This window comes from Mizuhopecten yessoensis, unplaced genomic scaffold (genome assembly GCF_002113885.1).
Source record: "Mizuhopecten yessoensis strain PY_sf001 unplaced genomic scaffold, ASM211388v2 scaffold3377, whole genome shotgun sequence".
Lineage (NCBI taxonomy): Eukaryota > Metazoa > Mollusca > Bivalvia > Pectinida > Pectinidae > Mizuhopecten > Mizuhopecten yessoensis.
In genome coordinates, this window is record NW_018405014.1 from 12,140 (window position 1) to 38,931 (window position 26,792).

The following is a 26,792-nucleotide window of genomic DNA, read 5'->3' on the forward strand; positions in this document are numbered from 1 at the left end:
ATTCCATTCGCATATTGTTTCAACATTCGCAAAGCACTTCTGAAACGTTTACAATCACTTACAAATAAGTGGGTATGTTGTTCATTTAAATCGCTAATATGATTTGGAGTTGTAAAAGCATTAATTTATGGTTTCAGTTTTATATACGCTTATTTTAATGTGCGCATTACATTTGACATACACGAATTGAGGGAGATGAACTTGAGTATCTCTATTGGCAATGTGTTCCACTGACAATGAGACAATAACCTTGATTACATGATACTTCTAGAATACTTGGTTCCAGAATAGTTTAACGACCCCAGGATAGTTTGTTTCAATCTGGTATACCATTTGTGCCTCTGGTAAGCAACGCTTACAATAATTCTTGCTTAGAACTGTTGTTTCAGAAAGTCATTTTTTTTAAATTTCTATCAACACATAACGCACTACCCCCACCTATACGTAACAACTATACGTAACTGTCACTCAGTTGGAATGTGTAACTTGTAATCGTCAGGGGAGTATAAACATCGTTTGCCGACTGCATTTGATCTCTGAAGCTAAAACAGGTTTCTTTTTCCTTACTTTTGGTCACGTCGTTTATTCTACGAACCCTCTAGTTCCGAGGAATTCCCCGCATGCAGTGTTTTCAGAGCGATATATTATATTATGATTCGCGCGTTTATACCAGTTTCGCTGCATTGTCCTCATAACTACCTATCGATTTCCATTTAAATGTTATTTCTCTAATATAATTTCGAAATGGCATGGCTGTTTGTACATTTTGACTACGTGAGGGATTCCCACCACTGGTTCTCTAATTGTCAATACAAGTATCTGTATGAACAGTTTCAAGGTGAAATGCAAGCCTACAACTAGGTGCAACATATCATGTTTGAATAGTAAGGATATACTTACACAATTATCAGCGCAATGTCGGCGATGCTTAAAGGGTCGTTCTACGTTTTCCGTAGAGAATCCTTTAGCAAAACAAATTGTCTACCCGCCGTTGTTCGTAACTCAATCAAAGTGAACTGTAGCCTTCCGGCCTGGTCTTATTCTATTTCAAAGTCCAAATATAAATACTTTCTTTGTTCATTGTATGCTCTAATGTTATCAATTTCGTTCACACTTTGTTGTTTTTTGCTACCATCAATATATCCAATTATCGACACGATATATCACTTTCTATTTTCTCACCGGTACCAAACATTGCACAATTAACATTTTACACTTTGTGTCGTGATGAACGTATACGTCTAATGACCACACCTTTGGTATTTACAAATCAAAGCATATCATCGCAGTTTAAATTATAGATTTCAGGGGAAGGAACTCTTGAATCATCCCTGTTACATCTGATTTGGGTATGAACACAATAATACAGCCTTTCTGCAATTCCTGCAATTGACGACACTGGTAATGTAAAATAACATAAAAAATATGCTTTAACATCAGTACACAATACAAAATAGCAAATGCGAATAAAAAACCACAACAACAAAACAATAACAACATATAAACAAAGCCGAAACAAATTTCAATTATCAATGCCACAATACACGGTTACACATTGAGTGTTTCTAGTTTTGTTGTATATATAATAGAACAATCCATGAACAAACAATGACTGATCAATATTTCGATGCATGACAGAAATGTCAGCTGTCAAAGGTGGGAGTGTCAAGGTGTTGTTTAACATCGATATGAGGTTCCGTCGGCGAATTCCGAGAAAGTTTGGGAGATTTACGATAACGCTGCTCGCACAAACACGACATACTGTGACAAGGTCTATAGTACCGCATTCGCATACAGTCCGTCGACAGAAGATGAACAGTGGATATGCGATTTGCCTTTTAAGTGGTAACGTATATTTGGTTGAGAGCTTGTACTAACATGCTGTCAGTATTGACGAATGCAATCGAAGAAAAATCTCGTATAATTATTTAGTTTTAAAACATCGTCGGTTTGGTGTCACGATGTCATTCCATTTTCAAATAATTTGTTCTGTTCGCTTTAAATAAATAAAATTGGCTGGCTTTTTTCTATACAAATACAACAGGTTTACCATTTTAACGTTCCACGGTTTTCCTTTCTTGAAGTTAAGAAATGTTCAATAGTTTCAAACTTACATTTACATTTTAGTTTTAAACTATGATATATATATACAAAATTGCTTTCGGTTTTATTAAGGTTTATACATTTGTTTGAAAATATATTAAAAAAGATGAGAAATTGTTATTTAAAGGCCGGTCTGTATTAAGCACTTTTGTAAATAAGAAGCGCAAATCCTTCCTTAAAAATTGAAAAATGATACATAATATATGAATTGATTTTTTTTAATAGCTTTAGTTGTAGAGAATACGACAGCGAACACATGAAAAATTAAAAAAAACCATAAATCACAACATACATATCTAGCTATTCTTATATAAGCCATCTATCATTTCGTCCGTTAAGGTTGGCGCCTTTTGCATTTTTTTAGAAGTTACTTGTTAAACAATAGAACTGGTTACAATATGTTTAAATCAAAAGATTCTGATTCGTAGCTTAGATATAACGCATACCATACTTATGGCCTATTTAATCAATTGTAGATTCTTATGTAAACAAAGCCCTTTTTTCCAGAAATATTTAAATAGTTAATGCTAGAAGTACACAATTAAACCTCAATATAAACAAGATGCAGATTATTTGAAGAAGTTCTTCGGCGGTCTTTATTTTCACCTAAATGCCATGTAAAGCAAATCAAATAAAAGAATATTTCCTTGGTAAATCATTCTGGTAACCTTCAACTTTTTTCTAATATTTATCAAACGGTAACTCTCGAAGAACCCTTGTTGTATAGCTGTCTCTTTTAATTCGAAAACAAAATAAGGGATATCGAATCAACTAAAGCAGGAACATTTCGTAGATGGAGAACGCAGGGATGATTTTATCAAGAAAAGGAATGTTCACGATCGAAAAATCGAAATTGTCACGCCAATCATATAGCTTATTAGGAAACAAGGTCGGTTGAATATTGTTGCTATTATGTTTCTATGTTTCTAATTTTATTATTATTCTTTCACACCGTTTTGTCCGAAACTAAACTCAAAAACCTTTGTAAGGTTTTTATTAAACTGCATATGAAAATTGGTTAAGATGTGTAGCCAAGCTTTTGTTCACATCTGTGTTTCAAAGATAGCCGACACGGCCTCTGATTAACTGTAACATAAATCCTTTGTTTTACTTGCCATGAACGAAATTGACATTTTTTTGGGAATAAATGACTGCCAAATACTCGCCTCTGATTGGTAAAAATGTCAAACTTGTCAATATTGAATGAAAATTTGTGTGTAGGGTCATTGTTGGTTGATACTTCCATAATTAATAATTTGTTTGGCGACAAACATAGCGGCTGTGGCCTATTATTAGTCAAAATATATGTCAAATTTTGCTTTAACTTGGTATGGATGTGTGTATTTGCACTGCCAAAGTTAACTGATTCTTTTTTTCTGACTGTCCGAAAAGCTGGTAGAAGATTGGGCGAAATTATGATATTGTCAGATATTGTTATAAAAGATAATATAAGGTATGATGCCTTTCAAACTTTTTATGATAGTGGTGTATGGCGGGAAGTTGTTGTGCGAGGGTCAAGGAAAGTTTCTGCGTTTGGTCGCAAAATGCAAATCTAGCTCTTCTTCTTCCGTCATGAACTTGTCTCCTGTTTTCACGGAAACTACTTGCCAGAATCTAATGAACCTTCTAATGAATATTTTGATTATATTTAGAGTATCGTTGTGCATGCATAAATGTGCAAGTAACCCTTTAAATTGCAACTTCGCTTCCAAGATGGCTGCAACGGCTTTCGATTGGTCGATACCTAGATATTAACACATTTCAGTCAAATCTGATTTATAGGTGTATTTTACCTTTTCGAACGATAAAGTGACTTCTTTCAGCATCATTTACGAGTGCAGGGATCGTTTTGGGGACTATTGTTACTCCTGCCGTTAGAAGTAGAACTTGCTATGACTGAATTTTGTCGTTCAGAAGAAACGGTCAATTTGTAAAAGCATCGGGTTTCTTTATTCTTCTGGCATTTGATTAAACTGTAAGCAAATGTGTCATCCGATTTATTTAAAACTGTAAAAACATATTTATGATTCTAGATCAATTTTTTTTTGTAAATCGTTTGACACATATTATATTTTGTTACACTTATCATAAAGGTTATATTTAATATGCATATAAATCTATTCCGTCATAGCGTTGTACTTTTTCTACACAATCCTTACCTTTTGCGGAACAATGATAATTAACTTTAGTTTATTCAGATTCGAAAGTCTGGCAAAAAAGCTATTTCATTTAAATTGCTAATATGATTTGGAGTTGGAAAAGCATTAATTTATGGTTTCAGTTTTATATACGCTTATTTAAATGTGCGCATTTAATTTGACATACACGAATTGAGGGAGATGAACTTGAGTATCTCTGTTGACAATGTGTTCCACTGACACTGAAGCAATGCCCTTGATTACATGATACTACTAGAATACTTGATTCCAGAATAGTTTAACGACCCAGGATAGTTTGTTTCAATCTGGTATACCATTTGTGCCTCTGGTAAGCAACGCTTACAATTAGTTCTCGTTTAGTACTGTTCCAGACATTATTGTTTTGCATTTCTTTCAACACATATTACACCATCCCCACCTATACGCAACAGCTATACGTAACTGTCACTCAGTTGGAATGTGTTACTTGTAATCTTCAGGGGAGTATAAACATCGTTTGCCGACTGCATTTGATCTCTGAAGCTAAAACAGGTTTCTTTTTCCTGACTTTTGATCCCGTCGTTTATTCTACGAACCCTTCTAGTTTCGAGGAATTCCCCGCATGCAGTGTTTTCACCGATGTCCGTAGTGATCGAAATTTACGAAGCGATATATTATATTATCATTCGCGCGTTTACACCAGTTTCGCTGCATTGTCCTCGTAATTACCTATCGATTTCCATTCAAATGTTATTTCTCTAATATAATTTCGAAATGGCATGGCTGTTTGTACATTTTGACTACGTGAGGGATTCCACCAGTGGTTCTCTTATTGTCAATACAAGTATCTGCATGAACAGTTTCAAGGTGCAATGCAAGCCTACAACTAGGTGCAACATATCATGTTTGACTAGTAAGGATATACTTACACTATTATCAGCGCAATGTCGGCGATGCTTAAAGGGTCGTTCTACGTTTTCCGTAGAGAATCCTTTTGCAAAACAAATTGTCTACCCGCCGTTGTTCGTAACTCAATCAAAGTGAACTGTAGCCTTCCGGCCTGGTCTTATTCCCGTTCAAAGTCCAAATATAAATCTTTTCTTTGTTCATATTATGCTCTAATGTTATCGATTTCGTCCACACTTTGTTGTTTTTTTCTACCATCAAAATATCCCTTTTTTGTTAACATCCGAGTATCGACACGATATATCACTTTCTATTTCCTCACCGGTACCAAACATTGCACAATCAACATTTTACACTTTGTGTCGTGATGAACGTATACGTCTAATGACCACACCTTTGGTATTTACAAATCAAAGCATAGCATCACAGTTTAAATTATAGATTTCAGGGGAAGGAACTCTTGAATCATCCCTGTTACATCTGATTTGGGTATGAACACAATAATGCAGCCTCTCTGCAATTCCTAGTCGGGAGTTTTTGCCTTTGACGACACTGGTAATGTGAAATAACATAAAAGTATGCTTTAACATCAGTAAACAATGCAAAATAGCAAATGCGAATATAAAACCACAACAACAAAACAATAACAACATATAAACAAAGCCGAAACAAATTTCAATTATCAATGCCACAATACATGGTTACACATTGGGTGTTTCTAGTTTTGTTGTATATATAATAGAACAATCCATGAACAAACAATGACTGATCAATATTTCGATGCATGACAGAAATGTCAGCTGTCAAAAGTGGGAGTGTCAAGGTGTTGTTTAACATCGATAAGAGGTTCCGTCGGCGAATTCCGAGAAAGTTTGAGAGATTTACGATAACGCTGCTCGCACAAACACGACATACTGTGACAAGGTCTATAGTGCCGCATTCGCATACAGTCCGTCAACAGAAGATGAATAGTGGATATGCGATTTGCCTTTTAAGTGGTAACGTATATTTGGTTGAGAGCTTAGACTGACATGCTGTCAGTATTGACGAATGCAATCGAAGAAAAATCTCGTATTATTATTAGTTTTAAAACATCGTCGGTTTGGTGTCACGATGTCATTCCATTTTCAAATAATTTGTTCTGTTCGCTTGAAAAAAATAAAATTGGCTGGCTTTTTTCTATACAAATACAACAGGTTTACCATTTTAAAGTTCCACGGTTTTCCTTTATTGAAGTTAAGAAATGTTCAATAGTTTCAAACTTACATTTACATTTTAGTTTAAAACTATGATATATATATACAAAATTGCTTTCGCTTTTATAAAGGTTTATACATTTGTTTGAAAATATGTTAAAAAAGATGAGTAATTGTTATTTAAAGGCCGGTCTGTATTAAGTACTTTTGTAAGTAGGAAGCGCAAATCCTTCCATAAAAATTGAAAAATGATACATAATATATGAATTGAATTATTTTAATAGCTTTAGTTGTAGAGAATACGACAGCGAACACATGAAAAATAAAAAAACAACATAAATCACAACATACATATCTAGCTATTCTTATATAAGCCATCTATCATTTCGTCCGTTAAGGTTGGCGCCTTTTGCATTTTTTTTTTTGAAGTTACTTGTAAAACAATAGAACTGGTTACAATATGTTTAAATTAATGATTCTGATTCGTAGCTTAGATATAACGCATACCATACTTATCGCCTATTTCATCAATTATAGATTCTTATGCAAACGTAGCCTTTTTCCAGAAATATTTAAATAATTAATGCTAGAAGTACACAATTAGAAGTTCTTCGGCGGTCTATATTTTCATCTAAATGCCATGTAAAGCAAATCAAATAAAAAAATATTTCCTTGGTAAATCATTCTGGTAACCTTCAACTTTTTCCTAATATTTATCAAACGGTAACACTCGAAGAACCCACATTGTATAGCTGGCTCTTTTAATTCGAAAACAAAATAAGGGATATCGAATCAACTAAAGCAGGTACATTTCGTAGATGGAGAACGCAGGGATGATTTTATCAAGAAAAGGAATGTTTACGATCGAAAAATCGAAATTGTCACGCCAATCATATAGCTTATTAATAAACAAGGTCGGTTGCATATTGTTGCTATTATGTTTCCTTGTTTCTAATTTTATTATTATTCTTTCACAGCGTTTTGTCCGAAACTAAACTCAAAAACTACTTGTTAGTTTTTTTCATTAAACCGGATATGAGAATTGGCCGGTATGTTAAAATGTGTAACTAACCTTTTGTGCGCATCTGCGTTTCGTAGATGGCCGACACACCCTCTGTTTAGCTGTGACATAAATGCCTTAATCCTTTGTTCTACTTTACGGAATTAAATGAACCAAGTGAAATGTATGTTTACACGTTTGTTTCTAAATGCTCTGAACATAATAGACATTGTTGGGGGGAATAAATGACTGCCAAGTACTGGCCTCTGATTGAATACAAATTGCATCATTGTTGGTTGTTGCTCCCATAATTAATCCTTTTTTTTTTAGGCAACAAACATAGCGTCCGTGGCCTCTTTTTGGTCAAAATGTAGAAAATGTCAAATTTTGCTTTAACTTGGTATGGATGTGTGTATTTGCGCTGCCAAAATTAACGGATTATTTTTTTCTGACTGGCCGGAAAGCTGGTAGAAGATTGGGCGAAATTATGATATTGTCAGATATTGTTATAAAAGATAATATAAGGTATAATGGCTTTTCAAACTTTTTTGTGATAGTGGTGTATGGAGGGAAGTTGTTGTGCGAGGGTCAAGGAGAGTTTCTGCGTTTGGTCGCAAATTGCAAATCTTGCTATTCTTCTTCCATCATGAACTTGTCTCCTGTTTTCTCGGAAACTACATGCCAGAATCTAATGAACCTTCTAATGAATATGTTGATTATATTTAGAGTATCGTTGTGCATGCATAAATGTGCAAGTAACCCTTTATATTGCAACTCCGCTTCCAAGATGGCTGCAACGGCTTTCGATTGGTCGATACCTAGATATTAACACATTTCAATGAAATCTGATTTATAGGTGTATTTGCATATACATCTATTCCGTCATAGCGTTGAACGTTTTCTACACATTCCTGACCTTTGTACGGAACAATGATAATTTACTTTAGTCTATTGAGATTCGAAAGTCTGGCAAAAATGCCATTTCTGTACCGAATTGTTTTTTCAGAATTTTCCATGCCGATTAACGCTGTGGTGTTATTACATTGTCATATTGTTTTCGTTTATTCGTCCCAAGGGTTCCTGTTTGGTCACCTAGCTGGCGGAGCAAGTAAGTTTATTCCTCATTTCGCATGCATCTTGTCAGTCAATGAAGCTGAATGCAAACTTGTATATATATATTGTAATATGATTTAGGTTATCGTGTCTTTATCTTTGCATAAATTATATCGTGTTCAAAGTACTGTATACTAAAACTTGCTAAAATGTATATGTGTTTGCGTGAGATTTAACTTATCATCTATACACCAGAAAATGATTATGTATTGTGTCATATTTTCTTTCGTTTGTTGTTTCATTCAAAGCGGGGACAATAACAAATGCCATAATCTCTGACAACAATCTCATTTCCCGATATGATTTCTTGGAAGGGTTCAATTTAAATGTTAAAGTTGATGACGACCTTTATAATCTGATAGAGTAAATAGCATTCCTAACGACACGTGCCACATGAAGTCTAGGAAACGTTAACGTTCGTGTGCTGGGTCAGTGTTGTTATTTATGTTTTGTAGTCTATGTTGTTTCCCCTTTTATTATGATGTATCCTTCGGTCCCTGCTGTCATATCGATCATACATCATACAAATCGTCCGTCCGTTGTACGTCACTTTTGTCCGTTACAAATCGCATATACATTGATTTCTCTGCCTTTATTTCTAAACATTCCTCTAGATTGGTGAATATGTACGTTAAAACGTTTATAGGACAAACGAGCAAATATTTTGTATGACTTTTCAATGACTAGTATGTGACGTAATCTGCCACCGTCATCATACTTATGAACAGTGAAGCATATGTACATAAAGCTTAATATATGTACGAGTTGATTGCATAAATTCACGTTGACTCGGCTACGCTTAAAGCTTATCCCCACATAGTTGTTAGACATTTAAGAAATGACGTTTCAAACCGATTGATTGATTCGACTACGTCTTGTTGAATACCTTCAAATGGATGACCGAGAGTCTATGAGCTCCCTCATCTCAATGAAGTACTTGCCCGCTTCGATGGAGGAATATGGATCACTCGCAATACGCTTTTTTATTTAATTTTTTGATGATACCTGGGCCATTCCCAATCAGCAATTTCATGGAGGTTTGCTTTGAAATAATAGGGGATTAATTATGACATATAAAGCCGTTTTAAATATACATGTCATGAACAGATACAGGTGCTATGGTTTTACTTCTTATTTTTTGTTTGCGAATATACACAAAGAAATGCTAAAACGTACAAGCCCTAATGATTTATATATCATAACATCACTTTTACAGCCCGTATTGTAAACACGAAACCTTCTGGTAGTAAAAAGCGGAGACTGGACATTTGTGTCTAAAGAAACAAAAACGACCTGTATTCCAAGATAACGTACGCGCCACTATGGGGAGTGAATTCAGATATACCATATTAGTATCATAAATAAATCCTGCTACTTCTAGATCAGGAACATTTAATTATTGTTAGTCTTTACCGCTTTCACTTGTTAAGTTTCGTTTGGAACAACGATTATCAGCTCTTTAGTTTAACTGACGCACTACGTAGACGTCTGCAGAGAATTATAAGTACTGCAGCACGCCCACTAACCCTTACTCGAAAGAACTATTACATCACATAGGTGTCTTATTAATTACATTGTATAACTGTACGATTGCAGTATACATACAAAATCCTAAATTTAAGAATTCCTCAATGTTTACAGGAAATGTTTGCCATTTATCAGTTGTCGCTATCTCTCCTCTGCTATGATCATATTAATCGTTTTAATTCCAAATCCATCAATGTCACGTCAACCCTAAATTTAGTCTGTGACGTTAACATTAAATTTGTATATGATACACAATGGGTGAACAGGGTAAGAGAAAAAGAATCATTCACCCTTTTGTGGGTGAAAAGCCTCGTGTTTGGCAACTTAAAAATCTTCCCCCTCGGGTTGAGATTCCCCTATCTCACCCTCAAAGGGTTGTGCTATTCTATTAATCTAAGTGTGTCGCTGAAGAAAATGGAAACACGATAAATACTTAGATAAACATAGAGAACTGTTCATGTATACTGTTATGAGACTGAAATGGTTATTTATCTGATATTGCTTAAAACAGTGAAAAGGTTATACAGAAATTAATAACTCCAACATGATGTTGGCACTCCTATAGGAAACCATGCTGGTCGCTGAACGTGAGGTCAACCAAAATATATTTCGAAACCTTTTTTTGTGTTAAATGCTTTATTCACATTGGTTACTTTTGTGTATATTGTTCGTTTAGTCTGAGCGGTAAGATTACGTAATAGTTTTGTGTTTTGTTTTTTTGTATATCTACAGCATACGCTGACATTTACTCAATAGCCGTTGTTCAAGTAAATTGGATGTTTTGTCTCATTACCTTGCAATAGAACGTGACAAGTTTCCGTGATGTTTACAACGCTAACATGTGGGCGGTGTTATGTATGTATACAATGTTCTTAGTCATATTTATACATGCTTTCAACGAAACGTATACGTATGAAATGATATAATATATTAAGTAAATGTTGTTTATGTATTTGTTCACCAGTAACTAATGTAACGTTAGTGAATGGTGGATCACCAGATGTCGGTCGCGTGGAATTATTGAAAGATGGTCAATGGGGAACCATTTGTGATGACGATTTTGACAAGGATGATGCTTTGGTTATCTGTAGAATGATGAACAAAACAGTGTATGTATAAACAACGTCAGTTTGTTGTGTGGTATGAATGACCTTAATATCCATTATCAAGATGACTTTATGTGAAAAGTGTGGGTTGCTGCATCTCATTGTTATGCTTTATATCATACACTAGTTTTCTAATGAATTTAATATTTCATATTTGGGTATTTGATTTTCCCTAGATTACAAGTATAACAACTAATTCTAAATCGCTAATGAGGCCGTAAGTGGCCCTTAACGCCCCTAGTCGTTTTTATTTCCAACTCGCATGCTTGATTTCCTGTAGAACTACACCAACAGTTTGTTAAGTTGCACAGTAATGGTTATTTATTACCTTATGTTGTTGAAGTAAATTATATCCCTATCTATGGCGCTGTTTTTCGATATCCTATATTCCGTTCTGTCTGGTCGATGATTAATTATAATATAATCCCATGAATACATTCATTCTCTCGTTCACCTCAGTATCAAAAGTTTGATAATTTATAATAGCGGCGTCCACATTAAAAGGACTCTTGAAGATAATGTCCAATTACAGGGATGAGTCCAGTGTGTCTACAATCGATCGAGCATTTTTTGGCCAAGGCCAAGGTAGCATATTCTTACCGGGCTTGGGATGTTCTGGAACTGAGACAAGTATTGAAGACTGCTCCTACTTAAGTTATATCCATTGCACACACTCAGAGGATGTATCGGTCGTTTGTAGTTTAGGTAAGTACAAACAACTTATGCGTTATGATATTCTACTGCAAATATTTATTTATTCTATTCTTATAGTTATAGGCACACAAGACTATTTAAGATTATTGTGCCTTTTCACTGGTTGTATGTGATATATTTGAACGTAGAAAAAGAAAATGCACTAACAATCTGTTCTTGTAATGTATGAGGTATCTCCATACAACTGCTAAAGCTGTTACTATGCATTGGAAACCGACTTCACCGCATGACTTAAGCTTTGCTAACTCATTTCAAAAAAGAAACCCATATACCTTGTGGGAATTTTATGAAAAAAAATAGGGATAAAGCAAACAAAAAACAATCAACAACAATGCTTTAATTGTAAAAAAAATCAGTCTAGACCGGCTTTCGAACTTCGGAATTTAGATTGCTATACAACCAATATAATCAATTAAGCTACCTGGTGAACGGAAGCGTCCTAGCACAACTGGATATATCCAAAACCAAATGAAGGGAAGGATACTGTGTATACAAAAATACCCACTGTGAAGTTGGACACGAATTATTTAGGCAGATTGTTAATAGAAATGTTCTTGTTCATATCAATATGTGATACGTCCTCCAATCAAACATGTCTCTTAAAATTCTATTTATGGAACCAAATGATATTGCTTTCACAAATATTAAAGATATAACTTTAACGAAGGTACTGCCTCCAAACTGTCATTATTTGTTAACCTAACAAATCAGTAACACGTCTGTTTGATAGGTGGTAGATATCAATGTATAATGCTATTGTTTACACTAAACATGAAAAAAATCATAAAGGCTAAGTTTTTATGAACACAAACAGTAATTGAAAACTTATTTGCAAGCTACCGAAAACGTCTGTTTACTTCGTCAAGCAAAGAGAGCAGATGACCGGTGTCTTGACTGTTAACCTCTAAACAACTCGCTAAGCCACAGTGTGCCGAAACTGTAAATTCAGCTGTCAAAAGTCATGGATACATTTCGCCCAATTGCACTCTAATACTACAGGCAGTCAGGGGGACGAGTAACATGTTTACCCGTTCTCAAATCTTATTCCGAATGCAAGATATTAACTTGCCTTTTCAGTACTTCATCTAATTTTTTAATTAAGGAGTGTGAGCATAGTCATTATCATTCATTTTACAATGTCCCTGTCATTTCGCTACAACTAATAGAAGTAACAATACAAACTGTGACCATTTCATGACGAATGACTTTTGAATGCTATAATACTAAAATACAATGTTTGGTGCTCTAAATATTATTCAATATATCCAAATATGTATTAATTGACTTTTCGAGATATTTGACTGTGCATATTAAAGTGTCATATTTGGTAGGTTCTTTGTTTTCAAAATATTTAATTAGTAGATTAAATATCCATAGAGATTGCAAATGACCATCTTATTGATTGTCAAATTTTCTGACATTTTCTTTTTATACTTTTATACATTGTTTTTATTCAAACATGTCACTAAGTAATATTGTACACTCTATTTACTATAACAGTGCGCTGCATTTCAGTCGTATGTCTAAAATCCAATTTACAGTATGGAAATTATTACGCAGAAATTTTTTTTCTTGACTTTTCATATTGTGTTTGTTCTTGACTCGCGATCCAAATATATTTATTGTTCAAGAATATTAATGTTTATATGTATTCACAGACGGCTTTTCAATTGGGATTCCCAACAATGGCTTGTTATACAAAGGGCAGCTTACTGTTATTTTCCCGAATAACTACACTGGACCTATCTGTGCCGAGAGTATTCAAACCCCAGAGGCAAAGGTCATATGCAGGGCACTAGGCGCACCGTGGTAATTATGCTTTTGTTTACTATCCGTTTAAAATATACCCTGAATGATTTGCTATATTATGCTATAGAAAATTTATATAAAATTAATATTAGGGCATATCAGTCTGTGTTCACTGTAGGTCGCTCGTATGGCGAAATATGATAACACCTTTGACAAATTGGCATTTATTGTATGACATCAATTTTTGATAAAATTTTAAAAGTCCTAAAGAGCTGTGATTCATCATTGTTTGACATTTTTTATGAAACAAATTTCATCTGCTTATATTAATCACTTGTTGGACCGGACGGATAAACAAATAGATGTCATATAAATAGTTTTTTTGACAAAAAAGTGAACCCTGTCGTACACCTTTGGAAGGCGTCACTAAATAGTTCATAGCACAGGCCCTGGGGACCTTTTTATTTTAAAAAAAATATCTCATGGGTCGTGTCTTAGGGAGCTACAAATATAACCCAGTAATGGTTAAACTGCTTTGTGGGCCAAATTCTTTTGTTCCTGTAACAGGTCCTTTACAGCTTTTATGTATAGCCCCCTTCCAATACACATGTATCACATTGGACACGTGAAAATAGAAATATGAGCATCTGGACTATTAACATCACTGGGCCTTTTGTTATAAAAAAAATAGGTGTGGACATAGATATACTTTGTCGGTCATGCTAACATAAGCAAAGTATTTAATTTACTCTTTACAGGACGTATTCCTATCCGCTTCCTAGACCAGGACAATATTTTTCCACAATCTATGGTGTAATGACACATATGACTTGCCAAGGAAATGAACATAAGATATCTGAATGTACCAATATGGACATAGGGTACCATAAGCAGTGCACGGATGGTTTGGCGTCGGTGGTTTGTTCGGGTATATCCCTTTTTGTGCCATCAATATTATTGCAAAGAAATAAATATACCATAGAAATGGACCAACAAATTATCAATGAATTATTGACGACAATTCAATATCAAGCATGCATCAAACAAATATATAAAACTGGGAATAAAGTATAACTTTATCACAAATTTATTCTTGCTTTCACTTGAAAGACATATATTTATGTAATTTGTACATGTAATTTGGATGATTCAAAATGCTAAACATTTGTTTGGTTTTGTCAATATGCAAAAATAAGAATGTAGGATGTGAATTTTCAGTTTTTAAGGGGTCAATTTAGCGCAGTAACTTTTTCTATAATTTTGTCAAAAATGTCTCCTAATGATAGTTAGACACTCCTTATGAACAATTGATGTCGAGATTTTGACAAGAGCTAATGTTTTCTTGACGTTCTTCGTCAATAATTGAGATATCCTTAACGCTATACGTTTTAGCGAAATTTGCTGGTGAACTTCCGACGATCGAAGTCAATTTCGTTGTATTTTCTACCTCTTGGTATTTGTTTACAAGCATCTTGCATTCTCACTAAGAGGCCTGGATGTTGTTCTATTTTGGTCGTGGCTATATTTATCCTCGGCTTTCCAATAGGATAAATCTGACACCACTTGACATTGGATTCGGGAATGTTGTCATATTACGTTAACATTCACAAGGAGATATGTTTGTTAATCAGCATTGACATCTATCATGGAGATGTTTGGAGACAGCTCTTGAAATCGAAACAACTGAACCTGGTAGGGAAACAATGATGTTGCTTTCAAGAAAGAAAAAATGATGATAAGAAAATCCAAGCGATCATTCTTATCAAACAGCTTAGTTAATATTTATTAATGTATTCAGCTAGATTTGGCTCTTACGAACGGTCGTTTAGTTTGTTTCAATGTATCGAAGAAAAAATATGCTCTCTGACATGTTTTTTCTTTCTTTCATATATGAAGTCAATTAATTACTTTAACTTAGGACGCTTATGCAAAATGTTTGTATTTTTTAATATTGATAGTCTGCCTGCTTAAATAACAATTGGATACTGGTTTCCCCAATTCTATTACATGAAAAAACATCTTCTTGCAGACACCCCAAGGGATATATCTCTACAGCTACAATATGTCAACACTAACCAGGAGGGAAACATTAATGCGTAGATTGATTCCAAATGGTATCATATATGTATCGGATAAGAAAACCTGACCGATCGCTAGGCTCATAACTATCCTTTAAACATTACAGAATAGCGAAACCCTATTTCAAAGCCTGTCAATGTTACCCTTATGCAACCGTGATATTATTTTTTATGAATAGCAAAGGATCAAATTAGTCTTCTTGTCTTATCCACATGGTGGTGCACACTGAACCTTCGATTTTACTATGACATATTACAGGAATGCACAGAACGTAATTGAGCGGAGTCCCTGGATATCGAGGACGGGGTTTCATAGACAACTTTAACTTTTCCTACATTTCTTTATATGTTTAAAAACACTTTTGACGAGGATTTTTATTCTTTTGACCTCTGTTCTAACGATGAGTCCGAAATGGACTTAAGAGACATATAATGCGGTAATTACTTAATATTGAATTATGCAACAACAATTAATTATTTGAAATAGGCATGTTCTTTCTAATGATTATTTCCCTGCTGTCCACTTCGGTCGTGGTGAAGATCAATATTGTATAAAATATTGACATTTTCTCCAAATGTCGTTGTTGCGTTTTAAGATTTTAATGTTTTTAATGCATCGCCTTCTCGACATAAGCCCTCAATTCCTATTTGTTATTTTAAAGAACATGTCAAGAACCTCAAATATGATCTGCTACATGTTCTGTCATCTAGCGGAATGCCAACTGCGATAGGAAATTCTTTCTATGGTAATGATGACGTGACTGTGTACAGAAGACTAGCCAATCTTAATTGCAATGGACAAGAAGAGAATTTATCGTTGTGTGGAAGTAAATATAACTTCAGAAATGACATCGATGCATGCAGATATAACGAAGTTGCCAGCGTCGTGTGTGATGCTTGTAAGTGATTAAGATTTAGTTGCATAAATAAATGATGTTTGATCCCACATTTTAACATTAATAATTTCATAATTGTGCAGACGACACTATTCGTTATCTACTTAGATTTAAAAAAATACTTAAATCGAAAAACAAATGAAGAACAGTGATATAGTTTAAACACGGCAACATGTAGGATTGTACGGAATTGTGAACATATTGAATACACTTAATGCTTTTTTTTATTCCAAAATATGAACGCTGTTGTATTCTACGTTTCTTTATCTACCTTATGAGATTTTAAATGGAGTTACATCTTGACAAAATATCGAATATGTACGATATTTCGTACACCTGAAAGTACACAGAAATAGATAGAACATGTTGTTTCGGACGAAGAAATCTTATGTATTCATCGCTTGATATGGTGTGCTCGCTTAGTTGGTGTTTTATGCTATCATACTGTCTGTCCGTCGCTTTGTCAATGAACACTTACTTGTTAGCGATTGTTCCCACAGTTTTCAACTGAAAGTCATTGAAATTAACATGGTTCAAAGATACGACGATATGAAGTTTGGAAATACTAAACTCGGAATCCTGTGTCAATTTCTATAAGATTTATTGCCTTTGCAATTTAGATCTTTCCCTTCAATAACACTTTTATGCGAGTTCAACAAGTCCCACAAGCATTTTGTAGTAAAGTTCTTGACCACAACTAATCCGATCGGAATAAAGCTAGCCGCAGGGACAAATATAAAGTGAATGGATTCAACAACACTCCTAAAGCAGTGAATCTGCTCAAACACATATATTTCATTATATTTGATAAATATTCAACAATTCATTAAAATACAAATGCGTATGTTTCTACATTTTCTACCTTCCCGATTTACATTTATTTCATAAACTTATTGCTTGCGTATAATGTTCTGCTTGCGGATGTCATGTCCTCTGATCACAGATTTCGCTCAAGCGCTACGAATATAATAGCAAGATGAATATATAATAGCACATGGACAAAATCGTCAAAATGCCTCTGACGTCATCATTCTTGATAGCAGTGGGGTGTTGTTGTTATTTTTAGTCCCAAAAAATTCAACGGCACGACTTGTCGAAGGTTCTACGCCATATGAAGGCAGACTGGAGATCCTCCATAAGGGTGAATGGGGAACTGTCTGTAACAGTGGGTTCGGACGCATCGAAGCACGGGTAGTTTGTAAGATGCTGGGATTACCTTGGTATTTACATTTTCTTTGTTAATCTGTAAGAAAAAAATAACACGAAAATAAACATCACAATTACAGAAATGTATCAACTTTTTCATAGTTCCTTTACTAAACATATAAGTGAACTTTTCTTGCTCATTAGACATAAATGTTGTTTGCCGGGCGGTGTTTTTCTAACAATATGAACAAAATAATCTGCATTCGTGCATAATGGCGGGATAAGATACGAGGGTTAGAATAATTAACAAAGGCCACTTCAGCCTTCGATAATTTTCCAACAATTTCAAATCCCGAGTTAGATTTTTTATCAAAAATGTAACTCTTGTTGATTATATTCATATCACTACGCGACAATGCATTTATATTTTCGCGAAAAAAGTCAAATGATTCTTCGTTTTCTTTTCACAAACTTTTCATTTTAATTTGCGATGCAGCGAAGACTTTGGAAAAGCGTTTCACGTCCATAGTTTATTTGACAAAATAAAATATGCGGTTTCTAAGTTGTAAAATGTACGGTCACATTGACGACCTGGTAGAACCTTAACGTTATGCTATTATTTTCTTACTGTATTACATTATGGATTGCAAAGCGATTTCTTTCATAGTCAAGGTTTATCTTTTGGACAGTAGATTTTATTGCAAGTTTGATTCAAATGGAATGTTTCTTCAGATTTATTTTTAATAGTAATTTTACAGCATCATAAACCTGTTTTGTGAGCTTTCAAATGTGTAATCGTCGAAAGTATCATTGGTTTGAAACAATTGCTATTTTGTTTCCTCTAAGGATAAAGGCATCACTTATTTCTGGAACGGCTGCCGTATCGTCTGTTCCATGCCTCTTGACAAACATTCAATGTGACGAAACAGAAGAAGATATACAGGATTGTCAACATTCCTCTTACGGAACTGGAACTCAGCTTTGTTCACACTCACATGATGTTGTCATCCGGTGTTCAGGTAAAGTATATTCGAAACTGTTGGTGACTGCTTGTTCAACGTTTTAACATCTATTTGCCAAATGCTGATGCTGCTATTTCATTATTTGGTTATCCCCACCCCTATTATTTTACTAATGCATATTTGTTTTGGTTTTGTTCCTGATACATTCTCTGATACAAAAATATTGAGGCAATGTTTTTAGGTCACCTGAGCTTTAGCTCAAGTGACCTATTGCTATCCGTTTTCGTCCGTCGTCGTCCGTCGTCTGTCGTCCGTCGTCCGTTTACATTTTACATTTTCAACTTAAGCTGAAATACTGGCAAAGGGATTTCATTAATATTTCATGGGAAGGTTACTGACATCTCCCTGACCAAGTGTTGTTATTTTTCGGGTAAATCAGAAATCCGATATGGCCGACACGGCCGCCATTTTGAAAAACTATTTCAAATTTAAAGTCAAGTTCTACTTGGCCGATTGAACTGAAACTTTGTTGGAATGATCGACTCATGGTCCTGATAAAGTGTTGTTATTTTTCGAATCGATCAGAAATCCAATATGGCCGCCACGGCCGCCATTTTGAAAAACTATTTCAAACTTAAAAATAAATTCTGCAGGGCCGATTGAACTGAAACTTTGTAGGAATGATCGACTCATGATCCTGACAAGGTGTTGTTATTTTTCGGGTCGATCAGAAATCCAATATGGCCGCCACGGCCGCCATTTTGAAAAACTATTTCAAACTTTAAGTCAAGTTCTGCTTGGCCGATTGAACTGACACCTGGTAGGAATGATCGACTCATGGTCCTGATAAACCGTTGTTATTTTTCGGGTTGATCAAAAATCCAATATGGCCGTCACGGCCGCCATTTTGAAAAACTATTTCAAATTTAAAGTCAAGTTCTGCAAGGCCTATTGAACTGAAACTTTGTAGGAATGATCGACTCATGGTCCTTATAAACCGTTGTTATTTTTCGGGTTGATCAAAAATCCAATAAGGCCGTCACGGCCGCCATTTTCAAAAACTATTTCAAACTTAAAGTCAAGTTCTGCAAGGCAGATTGAACTGAAACTTTGTAGGAATGATCGACTCATGGTCCTGACAAAGTGTTGGTATTTATCGAGTCAATCAGAAATCCAATATGGCCGACACGGACGCCATTTTGAAAAACTATTTCAAACTTAAAGTCAAGTTCTGCAGGCCCAATTGAACTGAAACTTTGTAGGAATGATCGACTCATGGTCTTGACAAAGTGTTGTTATTTTTCGGGTCGATCAGAAATCCAATATGGCCGACACGGCCGCCATTTTGAAAAAATATTTCAAACTTAAAAACAAGTTCTGCAGGGCCGATTTAACTGAAACTCGATCTAGGAATGATCAGCTAATGGTCCTGACAAACTTAAGTTAACATTATACTTAACTATTTTGTACTCAAATTGGTACATATTTCAACAACAAAAATAAATACTGTAGGACTGTAGGTGACCATTTAGGCCTATGGGCCTCTTGTTTAATAAAAGATGTCAGTCCGTCGTCGTCCGTCTATGAACAATTCTTGTGATCGCTTTATCTAAGAAAGTACTAAATAAAAACTTTCTAAAATTGATCGGTATGTGCCCTTGGTCTCTAATTTTTAATGCATATATTAAAAACTGACTGGATTACCAAAATGGCAGACCAAAGGCCATTTTGGATTTTAACGGTAAAGGTTTGCTATTGCTTTTTCTAAGAAAGGACCGGAGGGATCTGTCTCGTACTTAAAATGTAGGTACCTTTGGGTCTTTTTTTTTTTGAAACTGATAAAAAATGCTTAAACGGCGGTCATTTTGGATTTGGATAGTGAAAATGTTATCTCCATTTCTCAGATAGAACTGGGGGATCTTTCTCAAATCTTATATGTATGTTCTTCTTAAAAATACCCCTAGCCCTAATAAGGACTCATCCCCCATTGACAGCATTGTACACAGTTAGAATATATGTATGCAATTCGTATACAGTAACATTTATCATACTGGCAATTTACATGACATTACGAGGTTGAAGTTAATATAAAAGATTCCCGTTAAGGATTTCCAGCATATGACTGAATGATTGCACTTGTAAAGAAATTGAAGAGCAAAGAGAGAAACAAAGTCATCCTTTCATCGTTGGCGACAAGCGCCTTTTATGATCTCTTATAATGACTTTACTTTCCCCAATTCGTTTTGTTCATGTTGTACAGTCTTGAGTTTAGTTTATATCCAGATTTACTATCTAACGCCTTGGTGGTGATGATCTAACTATTGTTAGACTTTCTTTGATATTCTAGTTCATGCATTGATGATTTATGCTTGGTAGAATAAGGCAACCTATGATTTCTCTGTGTAAATATTAGTGATACAATTGCCAGTTAATGTTTTCATTCGAATGTATAGATGGAAAAAAAGTCCTATCCGTTTAACTGGCGGGGATTCAACAGCTCAGGGTCGCGTCGAGATATATCACGAAGGTAGATGGGGCACTGTGTGTGACGACGGGTTTGACATTAATGATGCAAAGGTTGTGTGTAAACAGCTAGGACATCCAAGGTAAGGCATCAGATTCAGGTTTGTAACATGACATACCTAGAATCGCCCCTTTTATGAAAACAAATATACTGTATACTGGGAAACGTTCGCCATATTAGATTCGCCCTTAACAATTAATTGCTATTTATATTATGTTGTTTACAAATTCTCGTTGTAAATGAAAAAAAAGGCGAAAACTCAACTCAAGCGACATTTTCCCGGTTAACAGTATTGGTAAGCTGTTCTTAATCCTGAATGGATGCTTCTGATAGACCAAAATTCAATCCACTCTCTTGAGAATTAATTGCCGACATAACTATCTATCCTTTACTCTGCAGTATTCGCCTTACATAATTATAAAGCATCATTTGTCATCATCGATATTTTAGGGAGCAAATTATGTTTTTTCTTCAATTTTCTTGTTTCCCGTGTCGACATTGTGTTTCTATTAGGTTCTTGTGTATTGACACTGTCGTATTTTTATTTTACTTAATAATAATAATAATAATAATAATAAATTCTTTTATTTAGACAGGGTAACATATTTAGATTTTCATCTAGTTTACAATATGGCCCTGTAAAACACATTATATATACATACATAAAACAACAGCACATCACGCATACAGAGACATATGACATACAATAAAATAGAAAAAGCAGTTAAATAGTACAATACATTATTAAGACAACCTATTATATTGTATCACTAAATATCACTAAATATTACTTCATTTTCTTTTTCAGAAAAAAATGGCATAGTATGTACTTATATATAGTTTTATTTAAGTTAATTTTATAGGATATAAGATATCTCATATTGTATAAATAAATAGACAAAACGTATTTTCAAAATACACTAGCGGCTTTACTCAGTTGACCAGTTTCTGTAAAATCCAAGCTGCAAAACGTTCACATAACTACCAACGCCATGAATGAAAATTTTCCAAATACTGGTCAGATTATCTTTTTCAGAATCGTTCATAATAACACGTTTTGTTTTAAAACAGACACTGAAAAGCAATTTATAAAATATAACTAACAGCATAAGTTAAATTAAAATGTTCCATTCACTAATACCTGGACGTTATCTTGACAGTGACAACCCATACATTGTCAAAGGGAACCTGTTTGGTGATGGAAAAGGTCCTATATGGCGTAGCAATTCAGGTTGTACTGGACAGGAAGACACAATTGAGGAATGTGCAGGATTGCCTTGGGGAGATAACACATGTTCCCATGACGAGGATGTCGGCATTATATGTAGAAGTAAATGCTAATAAAACCAGTAGTTTAGTTGTTAAGTTGTCAAGCAATACTTCCAACATTCCAAATATCTTTAAAACACATTTAAGCATAAACTCTGTTAAGCGAAATGAAAACACTGAAGAATATCAGTTTAATTGATGATCTGTTCTTGTTGATATTTTTATTTAACTCAGTATCAATTATTCATTGAAGAGTTTATTAGAAGTTTGTCATAAATCGCGACAAAAGCCTGCGTTGATATAGCTTTTATCAGGCGTTAACGTAGGAATTATATGGGGTTGCCATCAGCATATCCTTAGCCACCGTATAATTGATGTTGCTTGATAGGCCTTCAACTACCAAATAAACACTACAAAAGCATTCTTCCCCTATCTTTAGTGTGTGACAGAGAAATCTCCAACCCGAGGGGTGATGCTTTTTGGTTGTCTAACCCGAGGCTCTGCCGAGATTTAGACAACCACAAAATCACCCAAAGGGTTTTATAACAATAAGTTTGACGTTGTCAATATTACTCCTAAATCAAATGAAATGCCAACCTATTGATCAATTGCATGGTTTAAGCATTCTGTAGCACCTCAGACATATAGAGTTACTCAACTCGACAGGGGGAAAATTTAACAAATTTGATAACGCACCATATACAAAATGTTTCTTTTTCTAAAAAGTTTTTTTTTTTTTTTTAATTTATCTATTCCATCTCAATAGTATTTGTGAATAATATCTTGAATTCTAGGTCCTGGACTAGAGTGTTACACTTGCGATGGTGTGATAAACCCAATGACGTGTAATGAAACCGAACGATGTGGAAACGGGGGGGTGAGCTTATAAACTGTCCTATAAAAACACATTGAATCATGAAATAAAATACATCACATCAACTTCGAATGTCACAGATCACAAATTCACACACTGCAAACTCCCTTTATCGCTTGAATACTGTATACCGAGAAACTTTCGCCCAGTCAAATATTCGCCATTTACTGGTTAAACCCATGTTCGCCTATCGTTAATTTCACCCTTAAAATTCAATAACTATAAAGGGTAATTGTTTATTTATTTTCGCTGCTATGGTAAATTGGCCCTCATTGCGAAGGAAGAAAAAGGCGAAATTTAAACTGCAGCGAAAATTCCCCGGTAAACAGTATTAAAATATAATGATGCTTGGTTTTGGCTGCGGTTTTATCAGCTGTCCTGGCCAAACGAGTCAAGTGAGCTTATGTTGTGGTGCAGCTTCAAATGTCCGTCGTTCATCCGGAAAACTTTCAAACGACATTTTTGTAGTCGAAATACCAGGGCTAGAGAGATGAATTTTGGCCAGAAACATGCTGGGATGAAGTGCTATGAAGTTTGTTAAAATGGACGACCAGCAGCAAATCATATCTGGCCAGTATTATGCTCGGACTAAGGGCTGACACGTTTGTTTCAGTTAATAACCTTCAATCATATTTGGGGTTACATATATTCAAGATTTCATGGATCATATGTAAAAGAATATCTTCCGAGAGAGACCACAGATGTATAGTTCCTGTTATAACAGCTACCATCTCTTGTACCATTTTGATCAACATGTTTGGTTTTCAAATGATTCAACGGTTTTATTAATTGAAAATATTATCCTAGGTGAGCTATCAAGAATTTCTTTCTATTTGTTTCTTTTTATCTCCGTGGACATATCTCGTTTCAGGTAAAATTTAATATGCACACTCTGGTATCTCTCGGGGCTTGTTATATAATGCAATCAACATCGTCTGTTGCAGATCTGCGAGCAAACAGTGTACACGACTAATGGTAAAAGGCGCCATTCTATGACATGCAGGAGTCAGTTGGTAAGTACAGCTTACTTTATTGAAAGAAATAAAACAAAACAAAAATAAATAAATATCAAAAAAAGTTGGAACGATATTTCAATTATGACTTGAATATGACATTTGTAACTGCAGCATCACTGATGGGATTTATTTTCGAAACATGCGTGTGCGGAGTTAACTTTCTATCTAGGCCAGTGTCACTGCTGGTTTGCTACAATACTCCGATGGCATCACGCGACAATAAAGTAATCGATCTATCGACAAGTATTTAAAAAAAAATAAAAAAACCACTGTTTGTATACTTTCAATATTTCAAGATTGATTCATGATTAGGACTCAACAACGATTGATGCATGTTTTATCTTCAGCCTAATTCAAATGTCTTGCGTCTTTCACTTTTTGAACAGCAGCACTTGCACATACTTGTTAAGCATATTCATTTTTTTTGTAGCGTCGTTTATATCAAAAATATAGTACCAGAGTGTTAGCAAATATGATGAAAAGCTGATATTCCACATCAATCAGTAATCAGCCAAAAACGAGACTGTCGTATCTTTAATTTCGTGTTTTTAATTTGACAGACTTGTAACGCTATGAAGAGCTCCCCAGTTACAGTAGGCCGAAGAAGCAAGCACGAACGACAAACCGCTTCAAACTTCCGGTTTGACTGCTGCTCAACACCTTTGTGTAACAGGAACCTCTTTGATTTGGAACCGTCCAGTCAAGGTATTAAAAAAAACACGTTGAACGCATGTATTGTTCGTATAACGGGAAATAAATATTCTAACAAAATACTTGCAAAGCAATCGATAATCTTTTTCATGTCCATTTAAATGCTATTGTTTTGATTGTTAAAAAAACACATTTTTGTAACGTATTAATGATTCCTAACATATATACACTGTACTAGTTGTATAAGTTCAGTATTATCATAGTGATTTGTACTATACCATCTGTTACGGCACGATTTCTCCCCCCAGCATGATGTTCCACCAGGTGATAAATCGTGCTAACATTGCTGCGTTTGCAACACGATTTCTCACCCCTGCACGATTTCCCAGCCGGTTGAGAAATCCTCTTAGGAGCAGGCATATAACCCGTTGCCCTGAGTACGAACACTGATTTTGATTTTGGGCGATTGCGGTATATATCGGCTTATTTATAAATTAAGAAACTACTGCGCAAACTTCAAACTTTTTCAAACTTCATATTTTTTCAAACTTCAAACGTTTTATTTTAACTCAACACCTTTGACGTACAATGGTATACAGAGTTATATAACATACAAAGATTCCATGTACAGTAATAAGCATGCGTGGTCGTACGGAGGGAGACAGTATCATAGTAATAGAGGTGTACTGCAGTTACATATAATACATGTAGACACTAATGATATTCGATGCTAAGTTTCCGAACATATCTAAATAATGACCTATCATTTGCTGAGTCATTTCGGGCTAGGCTAATTTCTGTTCTGATTGATGGACTGCAACAAAGGTTGTGTAATTGACTAGTTTAATGGTGTTCTTGAAGATGGAAAAAAAGCCAACACCTTCCGCAAAATGGCTGCTGCAGATTTGCTTCTGATTAGTCGAAAGAAGGGGTGCCAATTTGGGCCTTCTGGTGGCTATCACCGATAAGAGTTTTTTTTGGGGTGGGTTATGCCATTAAGATATGACATGAAATTAAGGTCAGCTTGGATACCATACCGAAATATGAGGGGGTAACGTGGGGGAGACCAAAATCACAAATGATTGACGATTAAAGCTGCAAATATTATAAATGGCCGAAGGGAGTAGCACATAGTTGACAAGTAGGTCACTGTGACTTTGTTATATATTGGCTCAATTATGTCAACAATTCTTTCTTTTTGTGCTCAAATAAAACAATATTTACGCACACTAAAGTTGCCTGTATTCATATTAGAAGAATCACATTTTATTACAATGGCTTACTCGTTCAAAACATATGTCGCCTAAATTGTCTATCTTCAAATCAGACACTTAATATTGTACTGTCTGATTAAGTCTATCATCTCTTGATAGGTGCTTCTAGCACGTCATGCATGGACGATTCCGGTGTTGACTGCCAAGCCTTAGATCATGCCACCAATGTTTGTAAAAACAAAGGAGCAGCAGAAACCCTTTGTCCAAAGCACTGCGGCTTGTGTTCCTAACCTTTTTTTGTATTTACAAATGCACACAGGGAAATCTGAGATACAGTAAAATACATATATCACCTAAAATCGAATTTATTTTTCCATTTTATATTTTATTGTTTTAATGCTATACATTTAATGTGTATTATTGATATCGTTTTTAAATCAATACGAAAGAATCTTTCAACCTTTATATCAACCATAGAAAATAGACGTCTCGGAATTTGTGATATTTAAAAATCTATCAATAAGGTGTGCAGACAAAGCGTTGACTTTAAACTCATTTAATAAAACCGACATTGTGTCGCAGGAAAACGACAAATGAAATATAAATGCCT

General features: G+C 34.8%; 1 protein-coding gene across 1 annotated transcript; it reads left to right on the forward strand.

The window, feature by feature from the left end:
- Window positions 1-1,631: 1,631 nt before the first annotated feature.
- LOC110447439 (deleted in malignant brain tumors 1 protein-like) lies at window positions 1,632-26,533 on the forward strand. Its single transcript, XM_021493135.1, has 13 exons — window positions 1,632-1,845; window positions 8,419-8,451; window positions 10,948-11,092; window positions 11,622-11,794; window positions 13,462-13,612; window positions 14,311-14,620; window positions 17,593-17,717; window positions 21,088-21,240; window positions 22,319-22,488; window positions 23,222-23,304; window positions 24,246-24,314; window positions 24,878-25,022; window positions 26,342-26,533. The coding sequence occupies exons 1-13, from the start codon at window positions 1,632-1,634 to the stop codon at window positions 26,470-26,472; spliced, it is 1,902 nt and encodes a 633-aa protein (XP_021348810.1). The 3' UTR covers window positions 26,473-26,533.
- Window positions 26,534-26,792: the final 259 nt, after the last annotated feature.